General features: G+C 51.9%; 1 protein-coding gene across 1 annotated transcript; it reads right to left on the bottom strand.

Moving 5' to 3' along the window:
* Positions 1-7,343: 7,343 nt before the first annotated feature.
* On the bottom strand, positions 7,344-11,165 carry LOC136939638 (teashirt homolog 1-like). The gene has a single exon (XM_067232202.1). It carries the CDS (start codon positions 11,050-11,052, stop codon positions 7,861-7,863), a length of 3,192 nt encoding a protein of 1,063 aa, XP_067088303.1. The 5' UTR covers positions 11,053-11,165; the 3' UTR covers positions 7,344-7,860.
* Between the last annotated feature and the right edge of the window lie 3,070 nt (positions 11,166-14,235).

Genomic DNA, 14,235 nt, shown 5'->3' with positions numbered 1-14,235 from the left:
TTATTTACAACGTTGCCACGGCGACATCAACACGGCTGCAGGGTGGGAGGTGACACCCCCCTCATTCACTCACTTAGGGGGTCCTTTAATACAAACAGACGCAACTTTATTGATGCGTCATTATGACACCATGGCAGCCTGTTACCATCGGCACATACTCGGGGCTGCCGCTACCAAACCAGGTTTCCGTGGTGACGGCAGGGTTTTGTGCGGGGCGGGGCTGGGGCAAGGCCCTGTCATCAGACCGCCCACATGCATCATTTATGTGAATAAAAGAGAAGAGGGCGGGAACAAGTGGAGAGTAGGCGTGGCCGGAACTGACAAACACAGCAATAATGGAGCTCACACACACACACACACACATGCACACTTATTTCACCCCCCAACATGCAAATAGGAGCCTAGTCCAATGTGTAAAATATTCTCAACTGTCTGACTGTGTTTTCTGATTGTGTGTGTGTGTGACAGTGTGTGTGTGTGTGTGTGTGTGTGTGTGTGTGTGTGAGTGTGACCGTGTTTGTTTGCGCCTGTGTTTGTTGTGTATGTTCTTTTTCAGCGGACATGACAAAAGTGTCGTCCCCTTCAGAGCGCTACACAGCGATGCTCCCTGCCTCCCCCCCCCCCCTCCCCTCCCTCTTACTCCCTCCACCACCCGAGTAATCACCCCCCCCCATCCCCCCACACACACACATGCTCCCCTGCCTCCCCGCGTCCAAACCAAACACGTGGAATCAACATCCCTGCGTGCAGAGCGTGTCAGGGGGTAAGTTATGCGCGGCCGTGTCAGCTTCACGCGTGTGCCGGGCTGGCTGTCCGTGACATGTGTCACGGTGCCCCCTCGTCTCCCCCGCCACCACAACACGCTAATGACGTGACGCCAAGGGGCCAACAAACACCCACCCCCCCGCTCCCCGCCCCTCTTCCCTTCTCCTCCCCCCTCCCTCCCTCCCTCCTTCCTTCCTTCCTTCCTTCCCTCCTCCCTCCCTCCCTCCCTCCCTCCCTCCCTCCCTCCCTCCCTCCCTCCCTCCCTCCCTCCCTCCCTCCCTCCCTCCCTCCCTCCCTCCCTCCCTCCCTCCTTCCTTCCTTCCTTCCTTCCTTCGCTCCCTCCCTCCCTCCCTCACCTCCCTCCCTCCTCCCTCCTCCCCCGTCGCCTGGGTCTCTACATCACCCCTGCCCAAACCCTCGCCTCCAACATTCACCTCCGACCGCACCCCCCCATGCATGTCTGCACTCCTCTTCACCCCCACCCCATCTCCATATCTGTCTCCTCTTCCCCCCTCTCCCCTCTCCCCTCTCCCCCCCTCCCCCCCTTCACCTTCTGTTAGTCAGCGAGTCACGAAGAGTACGAAAGACAGTGCAGGGGGGTGTAGGAGTGTGGAGAGGGGGATGGATGGAGGGGTGGATGGATGGAGAGGTGGAGAGGTAGGCCAAGCTGTTTTATCTGGTCTGGCGTCATTTCGAAAGCCTGCTAAACAAACACACACACACACGCGCACACACACTCGTCCTCCCCATCCCTCGCTCCTCTCTACCTCGACGCCATTCTCAAGAGGAGTGCATTCTTTATTCACGTTTCAACCCCTCTTTCTCTTTTTTCGTATTTAGTCCTTTGTATGCAAATTCCGTCTGACTTGTCTGAATTATGTGTGTCAGTCCGAGTGGCTGTGTGATGCAGAGTGACTGTGGACTGCACAGACGGTGATAGCTTCCAGTGGGCCTACTCCAAGGCTTGCATAAGTAATTGAGATGTCAGTATGCGTTGCCGTACTGGCGAAAACAAACTGAAGAGAAGCATGCCTTGTTGAAGGTCATTTGAATAATTCCTTAATGGAGGATAGGCCCTTGTTTTCGGAATGCACGGACAAGCAAATGTCAATGATCAGAATCGAGCAGCATCATATCTCTCACGGCGACGGCAGACGGAACCACTCCTGGAGGGCCTCCCCCCCCTCTCTCTCTTTATCTCTGCCCTCCCTCTCTCTCTCTCTTTATCTCTCCCCCCCCTCCCTCCCTCCCTCCCACCTTCCCTCCCTCCCTCTCTCCTCTGCTCTCCTCGCTCTCCTCTCTGTCTTTTCCCTCTTTACCCGCCGTCTCCTCCTCTGCTTCTCCCCCTTTCTCTCTCTTGTTCTCTTGTCCGTTCTCCCTCTCTCGCATTCTTTCCCTCCCTCTCTCGTCCTCTCCCTTCCGCCATCGCTCTCTTTAAAGGAAGGGGGAGAAAGGGATACGGTGTTTCTTGTTTCGCTTTCCGTGTAACACAAATTGGTTTCCGAGTCCTTTTCGGAGGCTGATGTTCCTGATGAGAAACCAGAAATGACGGAAACGTGGTGAATGTCTTCTGCTCTGACGCACAGGACCCCCATGGAGGGTCAATGATCCACCTCCTCCACCACCACCACCTTCAGACCCCTCCACCAAACACACACACACACACACAGGAAACACAGCATTAATCATTTATAGGATTTATGGCAGTGTACCCATACATGGTTTCCCTTGGTATTGAGGTGAGTACAAATACTGTGTCATGAATTATGAAACCCCAAAGACAAAATAATTTATTGAATTGATTAGACAGTTCTCATATTGTCCTGCGCCAAACAAAACAACACCGAAAATGTTCTTTAATATAAAAAAAGACAGAAACATGATTTCTCATTTTTTAAGAATGAATATTAAAGATGCGTTATTCCAGTACTTCACCGAGTGGAGTGCGACAGACAAATTGAACAGCAAAACAAGTATTCCATTCTATTTTATTCAATTCTATTAAATGTTGAGTGAGAAATGTAAGCAGGCAGACACACATCTGCAGCACTTATCCTGTCAGAGTCCACCACCACACGCATCCAGCCTGAAGAGAGAGATGGGGAGGGAAGAGCGATAGAGAGATAGAAAAGGCAGAGAGCGACGGAGAGAGAGATGATCTCCTTCATCCGTCCGTAGCTTCTGTCAGCTGTCATCATTCTGCAAAGACAACGATGTCACGTCTCGCTTCCTCGCCGCATGTAACCTTGCTGTGACGAAGCGCCTCACGCCGCCATCTACAACAAAACGCACCTTCCCTGACACGTCCCGCGCTGGCCATCTAAAACAAACGCACCTTCCCTGACACTAATGTCCCTGACTGCAAGGACGCCTCAGTCAGCCTCGCCTCATATCAATTACACGCCAGGTACAGTTCCTGGAGCCCTTCTACCCCCATGGAGAAAAGAAGAAAAACAAGAAGAACTGAGAAAGACATCGACTCGAGATCGAGAATGTAAACCTAATCTAAATATCTGACGTGAGGACATTGTTCAACAGCTCTTTTTGAACCGCTGCGTTTTAGGAGAGTACAGAACCTGCAACACAGTGGTTGACCGAGGTCGAAGGTAGTCTGTTTCTCCCAGCAGAGCTATTGAACAGTGTGTTAATGGAGAGAGAGGGAATGGGGGGGGGGGGGGGGGGGGTGAAGAGAAAGAGGGAATAAGAGAGAGAGGGTGAGAGATGCAGAAAAGAAAGATAGATAGATCTTAGAGACGTGAACAAAGACTGAGTAGATGCTCCGGTTTGTTCCACCACACCACCAGCAGGATCTCCTATTGAGTTTGAGTTTGGAGAACCAGGCTCTATCTCTGAGGGCACTCCTATCAGAAGCAGATAAACCCTTTCCCACAATTTGCATGTTTGTTTTTTTGTTGCTATTCTTCGTCTAGACTGAGGTATTTCGGGGAGGAATTACTGAGAATATTAAAGTGTGTGTCTGTGCGTGTGGTGGTGGTGGTAGAGGGGTGTCTATGTGCAAGAGAGCAAGAAAGAGAGAGAGAGAAAGACAAAGAGAGAGTGTGTGTGGGGGTAGGGAGTGTGTGTGTGAGTGTATAGCGTTCAAGGCTGTCCAGACACACAGAGATTCTGGACAGAAGGCTTCCTTTGTTTGGGTTTAGGTGGTGAACTCTGTGTGCCAGTCGTTAACTCTTCTCTACTTCCCTGGTGATGCACTCCCTGGTAACACAGAAGTATCAACATCTTTATCCTGCAGCAAGTGTGTGTACCATACCCAACACCAAACAAGAGCAAAGTTCAAATTAGTTGTCTGAAATTCACTTGGAACACCCTTATGAACCAGTAGAAGCCACCTTTATTCTGAGAGCCCAGTGTGTCAGGAGGGTGCCTGATGACCCCCCCCCCCCCCCTTCACAGCCCAGTTCATAGTTGCCGACGGAGACCACATCCCCTGGACTGGGTGTTCAGCACAGCAATTCCAGACACTGTGGATACAACACAATAACTTGTTTTTGCTATTGCAGATGAGAGCTGGAGAGAGAAAGCTAGAGACAGACAGACAGACACCCCCCCAGCCCTCCCCCCTCCGCCTCCTGATCCCATCCCAGGTAGTTTTGTATTACAACTCCCCCCCCCCCCCACCTCCAGCTCTGCTCGTGTACATAATGGTCCCCGAACCTGGGAGGAGGAAGCGGGCGTTTGCTTCCAACGAACATGCAGAGGAAATCCCCCCACCGATCCACAGCGCTCACGTTTCTCTCCACCACCTCCTACCCCCCCCCCCCACCACCACCACCACCACCACCACCACCACCGCAACACAAAGGCTATGCAAATCTGTCCGGGCCGCTGCCGTTTATCAGCCCGCTCCGTTACAGTCGGCACCCCGGGAACCGCCATTGTGCGCCGCGTGGCGATTATGCCGTGTAATTTACATAGAATACGCCGAGGAGCCGGCGTGCCGGTCTGTGACAAAGCGGAGGCAGAGACTCCGTGAGCTCAGGCGCTATCACACAGAGGATGAGCAACACTGCGGGGCTGAGCCGAGGGGGTGTTAGCTCTGCAAGGTGTTGTGTTCTCCTGTGTGATGCCAAACACTATCTGCTCCTGTAGTGCTGTGTGTTTATCTGCTGGTTTGTGTTTGTTTTATACTTTTAGCTCCAGCGGCATTACAGCAGATCTACGGATATACCGCGTGTGTGTGTGTCTGCTTGTGTGGGTGTGCTTGTGTGTTTTGTGTGTGTGCTTGTGCATGTGTGTGTGCTTGCATGAGTGTGTGCTGCAGTAGGCGGCATCTCCGAGCTCCCTAATCTGGCCTCGACTAGCGTCTTTTGTCCCAGGATGCATGTAGCTTTCTCCAGGAGACTGTCTGTAATTATACACAAACACTCATGCTAATGTACCTGGCTATGTGTGTGTGTGTGTGTCTCAGAACTCTGCCTATTCTGTAAAAGTCATCTTGTGGGAGGCAGAGGAATGGTGTCATGACTGTGAAGTGAGAGTAGGAGAGTCTGGTGCTACATGTATAAGGACCCCTGAGAGCTGAGAGATGGTAAGAGATGAGAGCGGGTGGGGGAGGGGGGGGGTTGCCTCAGGGGGGCTGATAGGACACAGAGCTCTAACCTGTGTCTGTTTCACCTCTGGGGGAGGGGTCAGGCAAAGGTCATCTGATATTCCTATTCACATTTCTTGGTCGGATAGGATGTGGCAAGGAGGTCAATTAAAAGTACCTGAGTTCCACTGACATTATGTGTGTATGCATAACGGTAGATGTGGGTCAAAAACACTCACAATTGTATTTTTATTATCTGAGGTGTGCATGTGTCACATTGAGCCTGAAAGCACATACTGTGTATGCGTGTTGTGAAGCACAGAGACAGACTCCAAGAGAGAAGGTACGCCAAAGGGTTTTAATAGCACCTTTTGGTACAAAACAAAAAAACATTAACAAAACTGAGTTACGTCGGCGTGTTTCTTGTTCTCCCAGGGTCTCTTCCTTCAGCCCTCCTGGCTCATGTGGTTGGTCTCGTTTCTCCTACGGCGAGTCTGTGTAGCACAAAACCATGTCAACCCCCCTATTGCCCCTGTTTGTCCCCTTTTCTACTCACCAGGCGTGAGGTAGATGAGGAACAGGTGTGCCTCGTTGAGGCTTTGCTCCTGTAACGAGGCCAATGGGCTGCCAGGCCCATGGCTGACAAGGCCCCCTTGTCACAGTGTGTGTGTGTGTGGCCTAGCTCTGGGTGATCTGTCAGTTCCCTGCATGAAAGAGTACAGACAGCCGTCTGACTGTGTTCCGGGAAGATCTCCGTCATTAGAACAACAGAGTTCCATTCACATAGGAGCCCTCCAACGGCCAGTCACAAGCCAGCCATGTGGCTCACACCACAATAGACACCCTTACAGCTTATCAGACTCCTCCTCCTCCTCATCATCATCATCATCATCATCATCATCTGGTTGTGATGATCAGTCTTCAGGCTCTGTCTGACACAAAGGTGGATGAAGGTTTTACACTGCAAGCCTGTTCTGTTCTGATATAGTATGTGTATGTTCAGAGTAAAATGAAAGCATACTATTTCTTTGAGCTTTGTGAAAGGGGGAAATAACAGGTAGTGTGTGGTTTACAATCAATTTTTTTACTTGTCATGAGGAATTTATGGGAAAGGGCTGGGTTGATTACCCATTAAATCTATTTGCATTCTACTGTGTGTGTGTGTGTGTGTGTGTGTGTGTGCACGCGCACCTCAATGTGAAAGGAAATCACAACCACAGCCACATGACTTTTAACAAGAACTGCTTTGGGGTTTATTTTACAATTTGAGAAAGAACAAAACAAAATGAAACAAACTATTTGGTGCTAAAAAGATTTTTTTTTACAATTATCATTGATAAAACATTGAAATGTATAGTCATTGTGCATCGCTTATTAATTTTTCACACCATATCATGCATCAAATTGGATGCAAGTATAATTCAAATAATTTCTGTAAACCAAGCCAAAGAAGCTAAATTTGTATTTTCTTTAAAAAAAAGACATTTTGTAGCTACAGTATATATCTATGTACACAATTAGTTTTATTTTTATTATTTTGTATATAAAATGACAATATAAAAGTTAAAGAATGCACACACCTTTAAGTACAAAGAATGTAGAGCTGTTTCAAATGGTAAGATATGTCTTATGGAGTGTTGTCATTTCACCAGTAACCATTAATGTGTAATGGACTCTTGTTTTAATGGTTTAATTCATAGCGGCACAATTTAGAAAGAGAAAGTTGTAACAAACCATACAATTCCAAAATTGCTATAAGGTGATACTTCACATCAAGAAAAAAATTGTTTCGGAGCGAACTTGCATACTGTACGGCCATTTTCACTGATTGACTTGTTACCACAAGCAGCATTTTAATTATCCCCAATGTTTACATGATGGTTAACATGATTTTTCTTTTTCGAACAAATTCATATACAGACAAGTTTCTGAACAGGCCATATATAAAAATGTTGTAGTGATGAGAAGAGGAAAATATATATAATCCTTGTCCAAAAAATGTATTTGATTTTGACAAAGGAAGAAAATTCTGAACAAGTTTTCTTCACAAATAAAATTCTGATTTCTTCAGTAAGGTGCTACTTCAGTTTCTCATAGGATTCTTCCATTCTTTTGATGTATACAATTAATTTTCACCTTCTTCATATCAAGTATTATACAGCTGTCTTTTCTCCAATTTAATTTTTCAGTCACCACCTTTGTCACTATTGAAGCAGTAGTCATATTTTTTGCCATGAAAAGATTAAATTCTTGTGTTTAACCTTGAATCACAAAACTACATGCACAGTTCAGACAAATACCATATAAATACAATACAAAATAAGTGTTAAAAAAGCTTGGCAAAACAAAACAACATGAAAAGACATGGTCCAGTCAGGCAGTATCACAACAAAAACAAAATAATAAGACTGATTTCTGGCGGCTCAGTTCGGCCCAGTGCAGTAACTGTGAACGTTCTTTTAGTGCAATGAAAATCTGGTCAGTTCCACAGCGGTCAGTCAATCTGTCAGTTTATCTTTCTTTCTCGCTCATCCCCGAGAACTATCTTACACTTTCTCCATCTTCTCCAGAGCTGTGACAAACACCAGATGGTCCTCTGGAGACTTGCCGTGGGTCTTGCTGAGGTGCAGCTTGACCGCATGTTTGCTGACGAATGTCCGATTACAGAGCCTGCACTGGTACACTGAACCTGTTTCGTCCTCCGGAGCGGTCAGTCCCGCCAGGCAGCTGCCTAACGTCAGTTTGTCTGAGATCACCTTGGAGACGGCCTGCTGTTCCCGCAGGTGCTCGGCAGACAGCTTGGACAGGTCTTTGAGGCTGAAGCCCAGGTGAGACTCCAGGTGGGCGATGTAGGAGGACGGAGTCCTGAACTGGGAGGCGCACTCGCTGCACAAGAAGACCGGCTGGCAGGAATCCAGGTTTTTCAGGAACTTGGTTCCACCACTCCGCCTCAGCTGGTACTTGACGTTGGCCAGCCAGTGTGAAATTGTTGTCATGGAGAGGCCAGTAAACTTACAGATGTGCACCCTCTCCTGGGGGCCCAGGTCCGTCATGGCGTAGCGGCCCTCGGGGGTCTCCCTCAGGCTGGACACAAACTGGGCCTGGAGGATGAGGAGGTGCTGGGGGTTCCAGTTGGACTGGCGACCTTTCCTCTTCTGGACCGGCGACAGGTCCTCCAGGGCGTCCTCGAACGCGCTGCCGTCCGCGTCGGACTTCTCTGAGACAGAGGAAGGGGTCGAGGACTTGGGCGTCAGTCGGCCGGTCAGATTCTTCACCATGTCCGAGATGTCCATCAGAGCGTTCTCCCTCAGAGGAGAGGACAAGGAGTCGGGGAGGGACATGATAGGTTTGTTGCCATTGACGACACTGCTGCTGCCACTGCTGTTACTGTTGTTGTTGTTGTTGTTGGAGTTGTTGGAGGAGGAGGAAGTTTTGGACTTCCTCAGGTCTATGGGCTGGTCGTTGTTCTCGTAGAAGAAGCGGTTGATTGGTTCGGCGTGCTTGGCCTGAGGTTGATGGAAGGCAGGCTTGTCCATCATGCTGTTGCTGATCTTGTAGAGCATGGCCAGGGGGTCTCCTGCTGGGTTGACAGGCTTGGAGGCCTTTCCCAGGTGGGTGTTCATGATTGACTGCAGCGCGCTGAGGGGGTTGACGAAAGGCCGCTCTGGTGAGTGATCGGTGATAATGCCCAAGCTGTTGCCATTGGTGACAGGGGACTGGCGAGACTCCGTCCCGTTCTTAGCGTGGTTGTTTCCATCCAGAAGGGTCTCTTTGGGCTCCTTCTTGCATACCAGCTCCACGTCTGCAAAACTGCCTGGACTGCAATTCCTGGCCAGGGGCTTGCTCACGCTCACGGCATTGGGAGATGGTAGACGGTCCCTCTGCTCCCTCAAGACAGGAGAGGGGGATTTGAGGGAGGAAGGAGGTCTGCAACGCTCCAGACTCACCATCTTCTCCTCCTTCTCCTTCTTCACAGAGGGGGCCTTGCCAGTCATCTTCTCCACCAGCTCCTCCATGGCCGACACATTGCTCCTGAGGGGAGGAGAGGAGGTGGGGCTGTGGGGGGAGTGGATGAAGGAGCTAGTGTCGGTACCCAGGCCACCACGAAGGCTGCTGCTGTGCACAGGCTGCATATGCAGGCTCTGGACTGTAGGGGGCAACACTGTGGAGGCCTTTATGGAGCCATGGAGCTGGTAGGCAGCGTGGATGCTGGGATATCCCCCCCAAGTCGGGGTGCCAGTCTGGGCCTTGCTGATGGCGCTGGACACCGTGTTCTCCAGGGACTTGAGTATGTCCAGGCCTCCCTTAGGAGCCTCCTCCAGATCTTCCTCAGTCAGGTACTTGTATGATGTGGTCTCCGACTTGGACCCATCTGAGTCCTCCTTCTCTTCTTTGATCTTCTTCTCCATTGGTTCGCCCAGCTCCATCCTGACCTCTTCCTCGGTTTCCCTCTTCTCCTCGGAGCCGGAGGAGAGGGCCGGGGATACAGGCTGGGACTTAAGGCTGGGAATGGGGACTGGGAGACGGGTAGTGGTGGGGGGTAGAGGAATGGACTGGAACTTTTCCTCAACCACTGGGTCAAACACCAGCTGCTTCCCCTTCTTAGAGGCGGAGTTGGTGACCTTCAGGAAGTGGCCTGTCACCATCATGTGAGCCGTCAGCTGCTGCAAGGTATCGTGGGAGCTCCCGCATTCCATGCACTTCAGGATCTGAGCCTTGCGGGCCTCAAACTGCCAGGTGTAGCTGGCACCGTTCTGGTAGCCATAGCGGTTGTTGGGAGTGACATAGGGGTTGGCAGGGGCCTTGGGGTCCTTTCCCCCAGAGTCCCCCAACATGGACATGTTCCCCACAATTCCGGGGGCTGAATCTGGGGAGCATGGAGACACAAGGGAGTCCTGGAGGGCTCGCTTTTTGGAAGAGGGCAGCAGTTTGGTGGCCAAGGCTGGCACAGGTTCTTTGAGAGGCACTTTCTGGTAATGCTTGGTCTTGATCATATGGACGCTCAGGTCCTGGAGAGACTCGAAGGAGTGTCCGCAGTACATACACTTCAGAACCTTCTGGGCATCCTCCTTCCCCTCCATCTCCATCAGCGAGCGCTTGCGGGGCTTGGACCAGCGCTTGCCCCGGTCCTCCTCTTTGTCCTTGTTGTCATCCCGGTAGTGGCCTGTCTCATTCATGTGGACCGTCAGGCCCACCAGAGTATCGTAGGCGCCGCTGCAGTCCTTACAGCGGAACTTGCTGGCTCCGGTGAAGACCGAGCCGTACAGCTTGTTGTTCTGGCGGTACAGCTGCACGGTGCTGAACAGACTGGGCTCTGGGAGGAGGTGGTAGGGGTTCTGCTGGAAGGTCTTGGCCAGGGCTGCTTGGTGCCAGTCGTAGGCCACTCCTCCACCGTTATTGGCACCACTACCCCCCATTGCCCCTCCACTGCTGCTGCTAGTGCCAGTGTTGGCGCTAACTGAGCTAGCCGAGGTGCCGTTAGCACTGGTACTTCCGTTGCCTGTGTGGTTGGTGCTGCTGCTGCTCCTGCCGTTGTGATGGTGGTGAAGGTGGCTGCTAGCATGGCTGCCCTCGCTGGTCTGCAGGGTAGAGGTGGTGGACGCAGAGATGGAGGAGGTGGTGGTGGGGTTGGGGTTGGTGGCATTGCCAGAGGCGGAGGTCGGCTTGGCCTTCATGATGTCCATGGCGATACTGGACCAGGAGGCATCTGAGATCAGGTTTGCATAGACGGCTTTCATCTGCGCCAGGCTGTCCCTCAGAGAGAGGCCGTTCTCCAGCCGCGGGACCAGGGGCACCTCCTCACGCTCCTGGCCGTCCCTGGACGAGCTGCTGCGGAAGTCCGTGAGCCGGTCGCTGGCGTCGCTGAGCGGGGAGCCATAACCTGCGTCTGGGTTGGTGCCGTTGCTGAGGGGAGAGTCCTGGAAGCTGGCAGGAAGCCTTCCTCCATCCTCCTCCTCCTCCTCGTTGTAGGGGAACTCTGTGTCCTGGCCGTCCAATGAGAGGCCGTCGTCCTGCAGGTGCTCCTCCCCGACAGAGCCCGCCTTAAACTCCTCTTCCCCAGCATAAGCTGCAGAGAAGGATAGAGGGGGGGGGGGGGGGGGGGAGGGGAGGAAAAAGAGGTCAGTAAAATGAAATAAAAGATTTATAACACTCTTAACAGGACCACTGACAAACCAGCATGTGATAAATACTCCATTACAGAAAATATGGGCTTGCTTTTGTGCGAGCGTGTGTGTGTGTCAATGTTTTTGCGAGGCTGTGTGGAAAAATATGTCCCCGATATGTACAGTAAATCAGCGCGTTTCTGACGTTTGTCCGTTTTTCCTCCATATTCCTTCCCTGTCCTTCTACACAGGCCTGCTGTTCCAACGGAAACACGCACGGCCTTGTTAGCCAGCTGCTTAACCCCCCGCCCATGCGCTCTCCCACACACACACACACGCACACACACACACAGAACTTGACTTCAGTCATTCACATGGTGGAGTTACGCAACAGATCAGCAGTGATAGAAGCATAACAGAGACATTTGGAGGCAGCATCTTCCTCCTGCTCTTAAGGTCACTCTGCTACCAACCACCAATAGCAGAGAACAACAGACCCAAGGATCAGAGGTGGGCAAGACAGAGGAGTGGAGGGAGGAGAAGAGGAACCAAAATAATACACATGATCAAAAGAAATGTGCAAAGACTAGGGAAGAGATAGAGAATAGAACAGTGAGGCAGACAGAGAGAGAGAGAGAGAGAGAGAGAGAGAGAGAGAGAGAGAGAGAGAGAGAGAGAGAGCGAGAGTGGAAAACAGATAGAAGAGGGAGAGTGAGGAGAAGGAGGGAGGGAGGGAGACAGGAGAGACGGCCCCCTCAGTTCTCTCCTTTATCTCTCTCCCGCATGGGGAGATGTGTGTCCTAGATGCCAGTATCAGTCTCTCCTGACTAAACAGATGTGCTGTCGGCTTCAAACAGCACGCTAACCTGTCACATCCTAATCTGAGTGGACATAATACCTGATAGATGTACACTGGCACGAAGGGGGGAGGGGGGGGGGCAAGCAGCTGCACGAGGAGCAGAGTCTGTGTGTGTGAGCGTGCGTCGGTACATACGTGCGAGTGCAGCATGTGTGAGGGAAGCCTACAGTGTGCGTGTGCACGTGTGTCGATGCATTGCACGACGTTTTGTTTTCACACTAGCTTTGATCACAGAGGCCATATCTCTGGTCTAAAAGGCCTATCTCGACACAGTCACCATCCCTGGCCCTCTCTTTCCCAACAAACGCACACACGCGCGGTTTCACGGCTCTTGACAGGATTTCAGAGAGGAACCTGGCTGTGCTTCAATCCAACTGACACGCACATGAAGACAGTCACTAAAACTCTGAAAATCCCCACCGCAGCAGATTAGTATTATATAGGCTACAGCTACCTTCTCTCTTGGAGCTGAACCATTTACCCTGCTGCCTGGGAGGAGACAGGAGAGGACAGAGGAGGGAAGAGAGGAGAGGAAGGGAGAGGAGAGGAAGAGAGGACAGAAGAGAGGAGTGGAGTGGAGGGGAGCAGAGATCCAGACAGCGTGCCTGTCCATTCATTCTCCAACAGCTCCTGATCAGTCACAGTGTGCCCTCATGAGAATCACAACGTCCACATCACAAGAGCCAGAGCCCAGACTCTGCCCTGCGGCAGACACACAAATCACCAGGAAGGGGGGAAAAAGGGGTGGTTTGGGTGAGGAGGAAAATAAACGAAAAATATGTGCAGTGTGAATGACAAAATGCAGGTCTCATCCACGGGGGTGGGGGGGGGGGGGGTGGGGGGGGAGGTCTGACGAAGGCGAGAGAACCCTCAGACGATTCCTGTCAATCAAGGCCTATCCTCTCACGTTGTCATGGAAACAACAAAAAAGAGAGAGGGAGAGCCGAATCCGAGTGGTGCAGACAAAGAGGAGAACATGTGTAGCACAAGAGGGCTGAGAGACAAACCTCTGGCCAGACATTAGAAGACCATCGGCAGGCATTAATAAACAACCTGACAACGAGAGACTGCAGACCCAGGCCCGCCACAGGGTCCGCAATCTATAGAACCAGTCTGGAAGTGACCAATCAGAGAGGAGGAGTCAAGATGTGACAGGTGACCATATGGCCTCTTTCATCCTTCATCCTCCTCCTCCTCCTCCTCCTCTTTCCTCCTCCCGCCCCAGACACACACATGCAGTGTGACATGACGGGAGGAGGGCCGGTTTGCGGAGGAGAGGCGTCCCGTCCCTGGCGGTTTAGTGCGACGAGCGTCTGATGGTTGTGGGCAGGGCCATCTGCGCGGGCGCCGCTGCTCCTGTCACATCTGGTCCGGGGCGCCGCCGTCGCCAAGGAGACAGGCGACACGCGGGGCTGGGCTCGCTGTCACTAACGGCACCCATCACACACACCGCCACCAGCCAGCCACACGCAGAGGCACCGGACGAGTCAGTCCGAGCAACCAGCCAATCCCGGCGACCACACAGCCACTAAGAGCACATCAGCCACAACAAGCCAGTCAAGTAGGCAGCCAGCTCGCATGCACTAACCAGGCAGCAGAGGCTGAGAGGCTGGAAGGCTAAGTAAGAGGCTGCACGGCTAAGAAGCTGCTAGGGTTAGAGGATGGGAGCTTGAGAGGCTGGAAGAATGATAGTCTGGGAGGGTGAGAGGCCGGGAGCTGGACGAGTGAGAGGCTGGGAGAGTGAGAGGATGGGAGGCTGCGAGGGTGAGAAGGAGGGCCGGGTGAGAGGTTGGGAGGTTGAGGGGTTGGGAGTGCGCTGGTGGTTAAATCAATGCAGCCCTTCTCAGGCTGGCGCGCCCTCACCATTTGGCTGCTGTCAAAGCTAAACAAACCAGATAGGAGAGACGCAATGAAGGAGAGAGAGGGAGAGAGAGAGAGAGAGAGAGAGAGAGAGAGAG

Source organism: Osmerus mordax, unplaced genomic scaffold, assembly GCF_038355195.1.
Source record: "Osmerus mordax isolate fOsmMor3 unplaced genomic scaffold, fOsmMor3.pri Scaffold_268, whole genome shotgun sequence".
Lineage (NCBI taxonomy): Eukaryota > Metazoa > Chordata > Actinopteri > Osmeriformes > Osmeridae > Osmerus > Osmerus mordax.
The sequence above is the reverse complement of the archived record's forward strand: the minus strand, read 5'-3'. Positions and strand labels throughout refer to the sequence as shown.

Bases quoted from the DNA above. Each gene is read 5' to 3' on its own strand.
- LOC136939638 (XM_067232202.1), bottom strand. From the start codon at position 11,052: ATGAAAGCCGTCTATGCAAACCTGATCTCAGATGCCTCCTGGTCCAGT.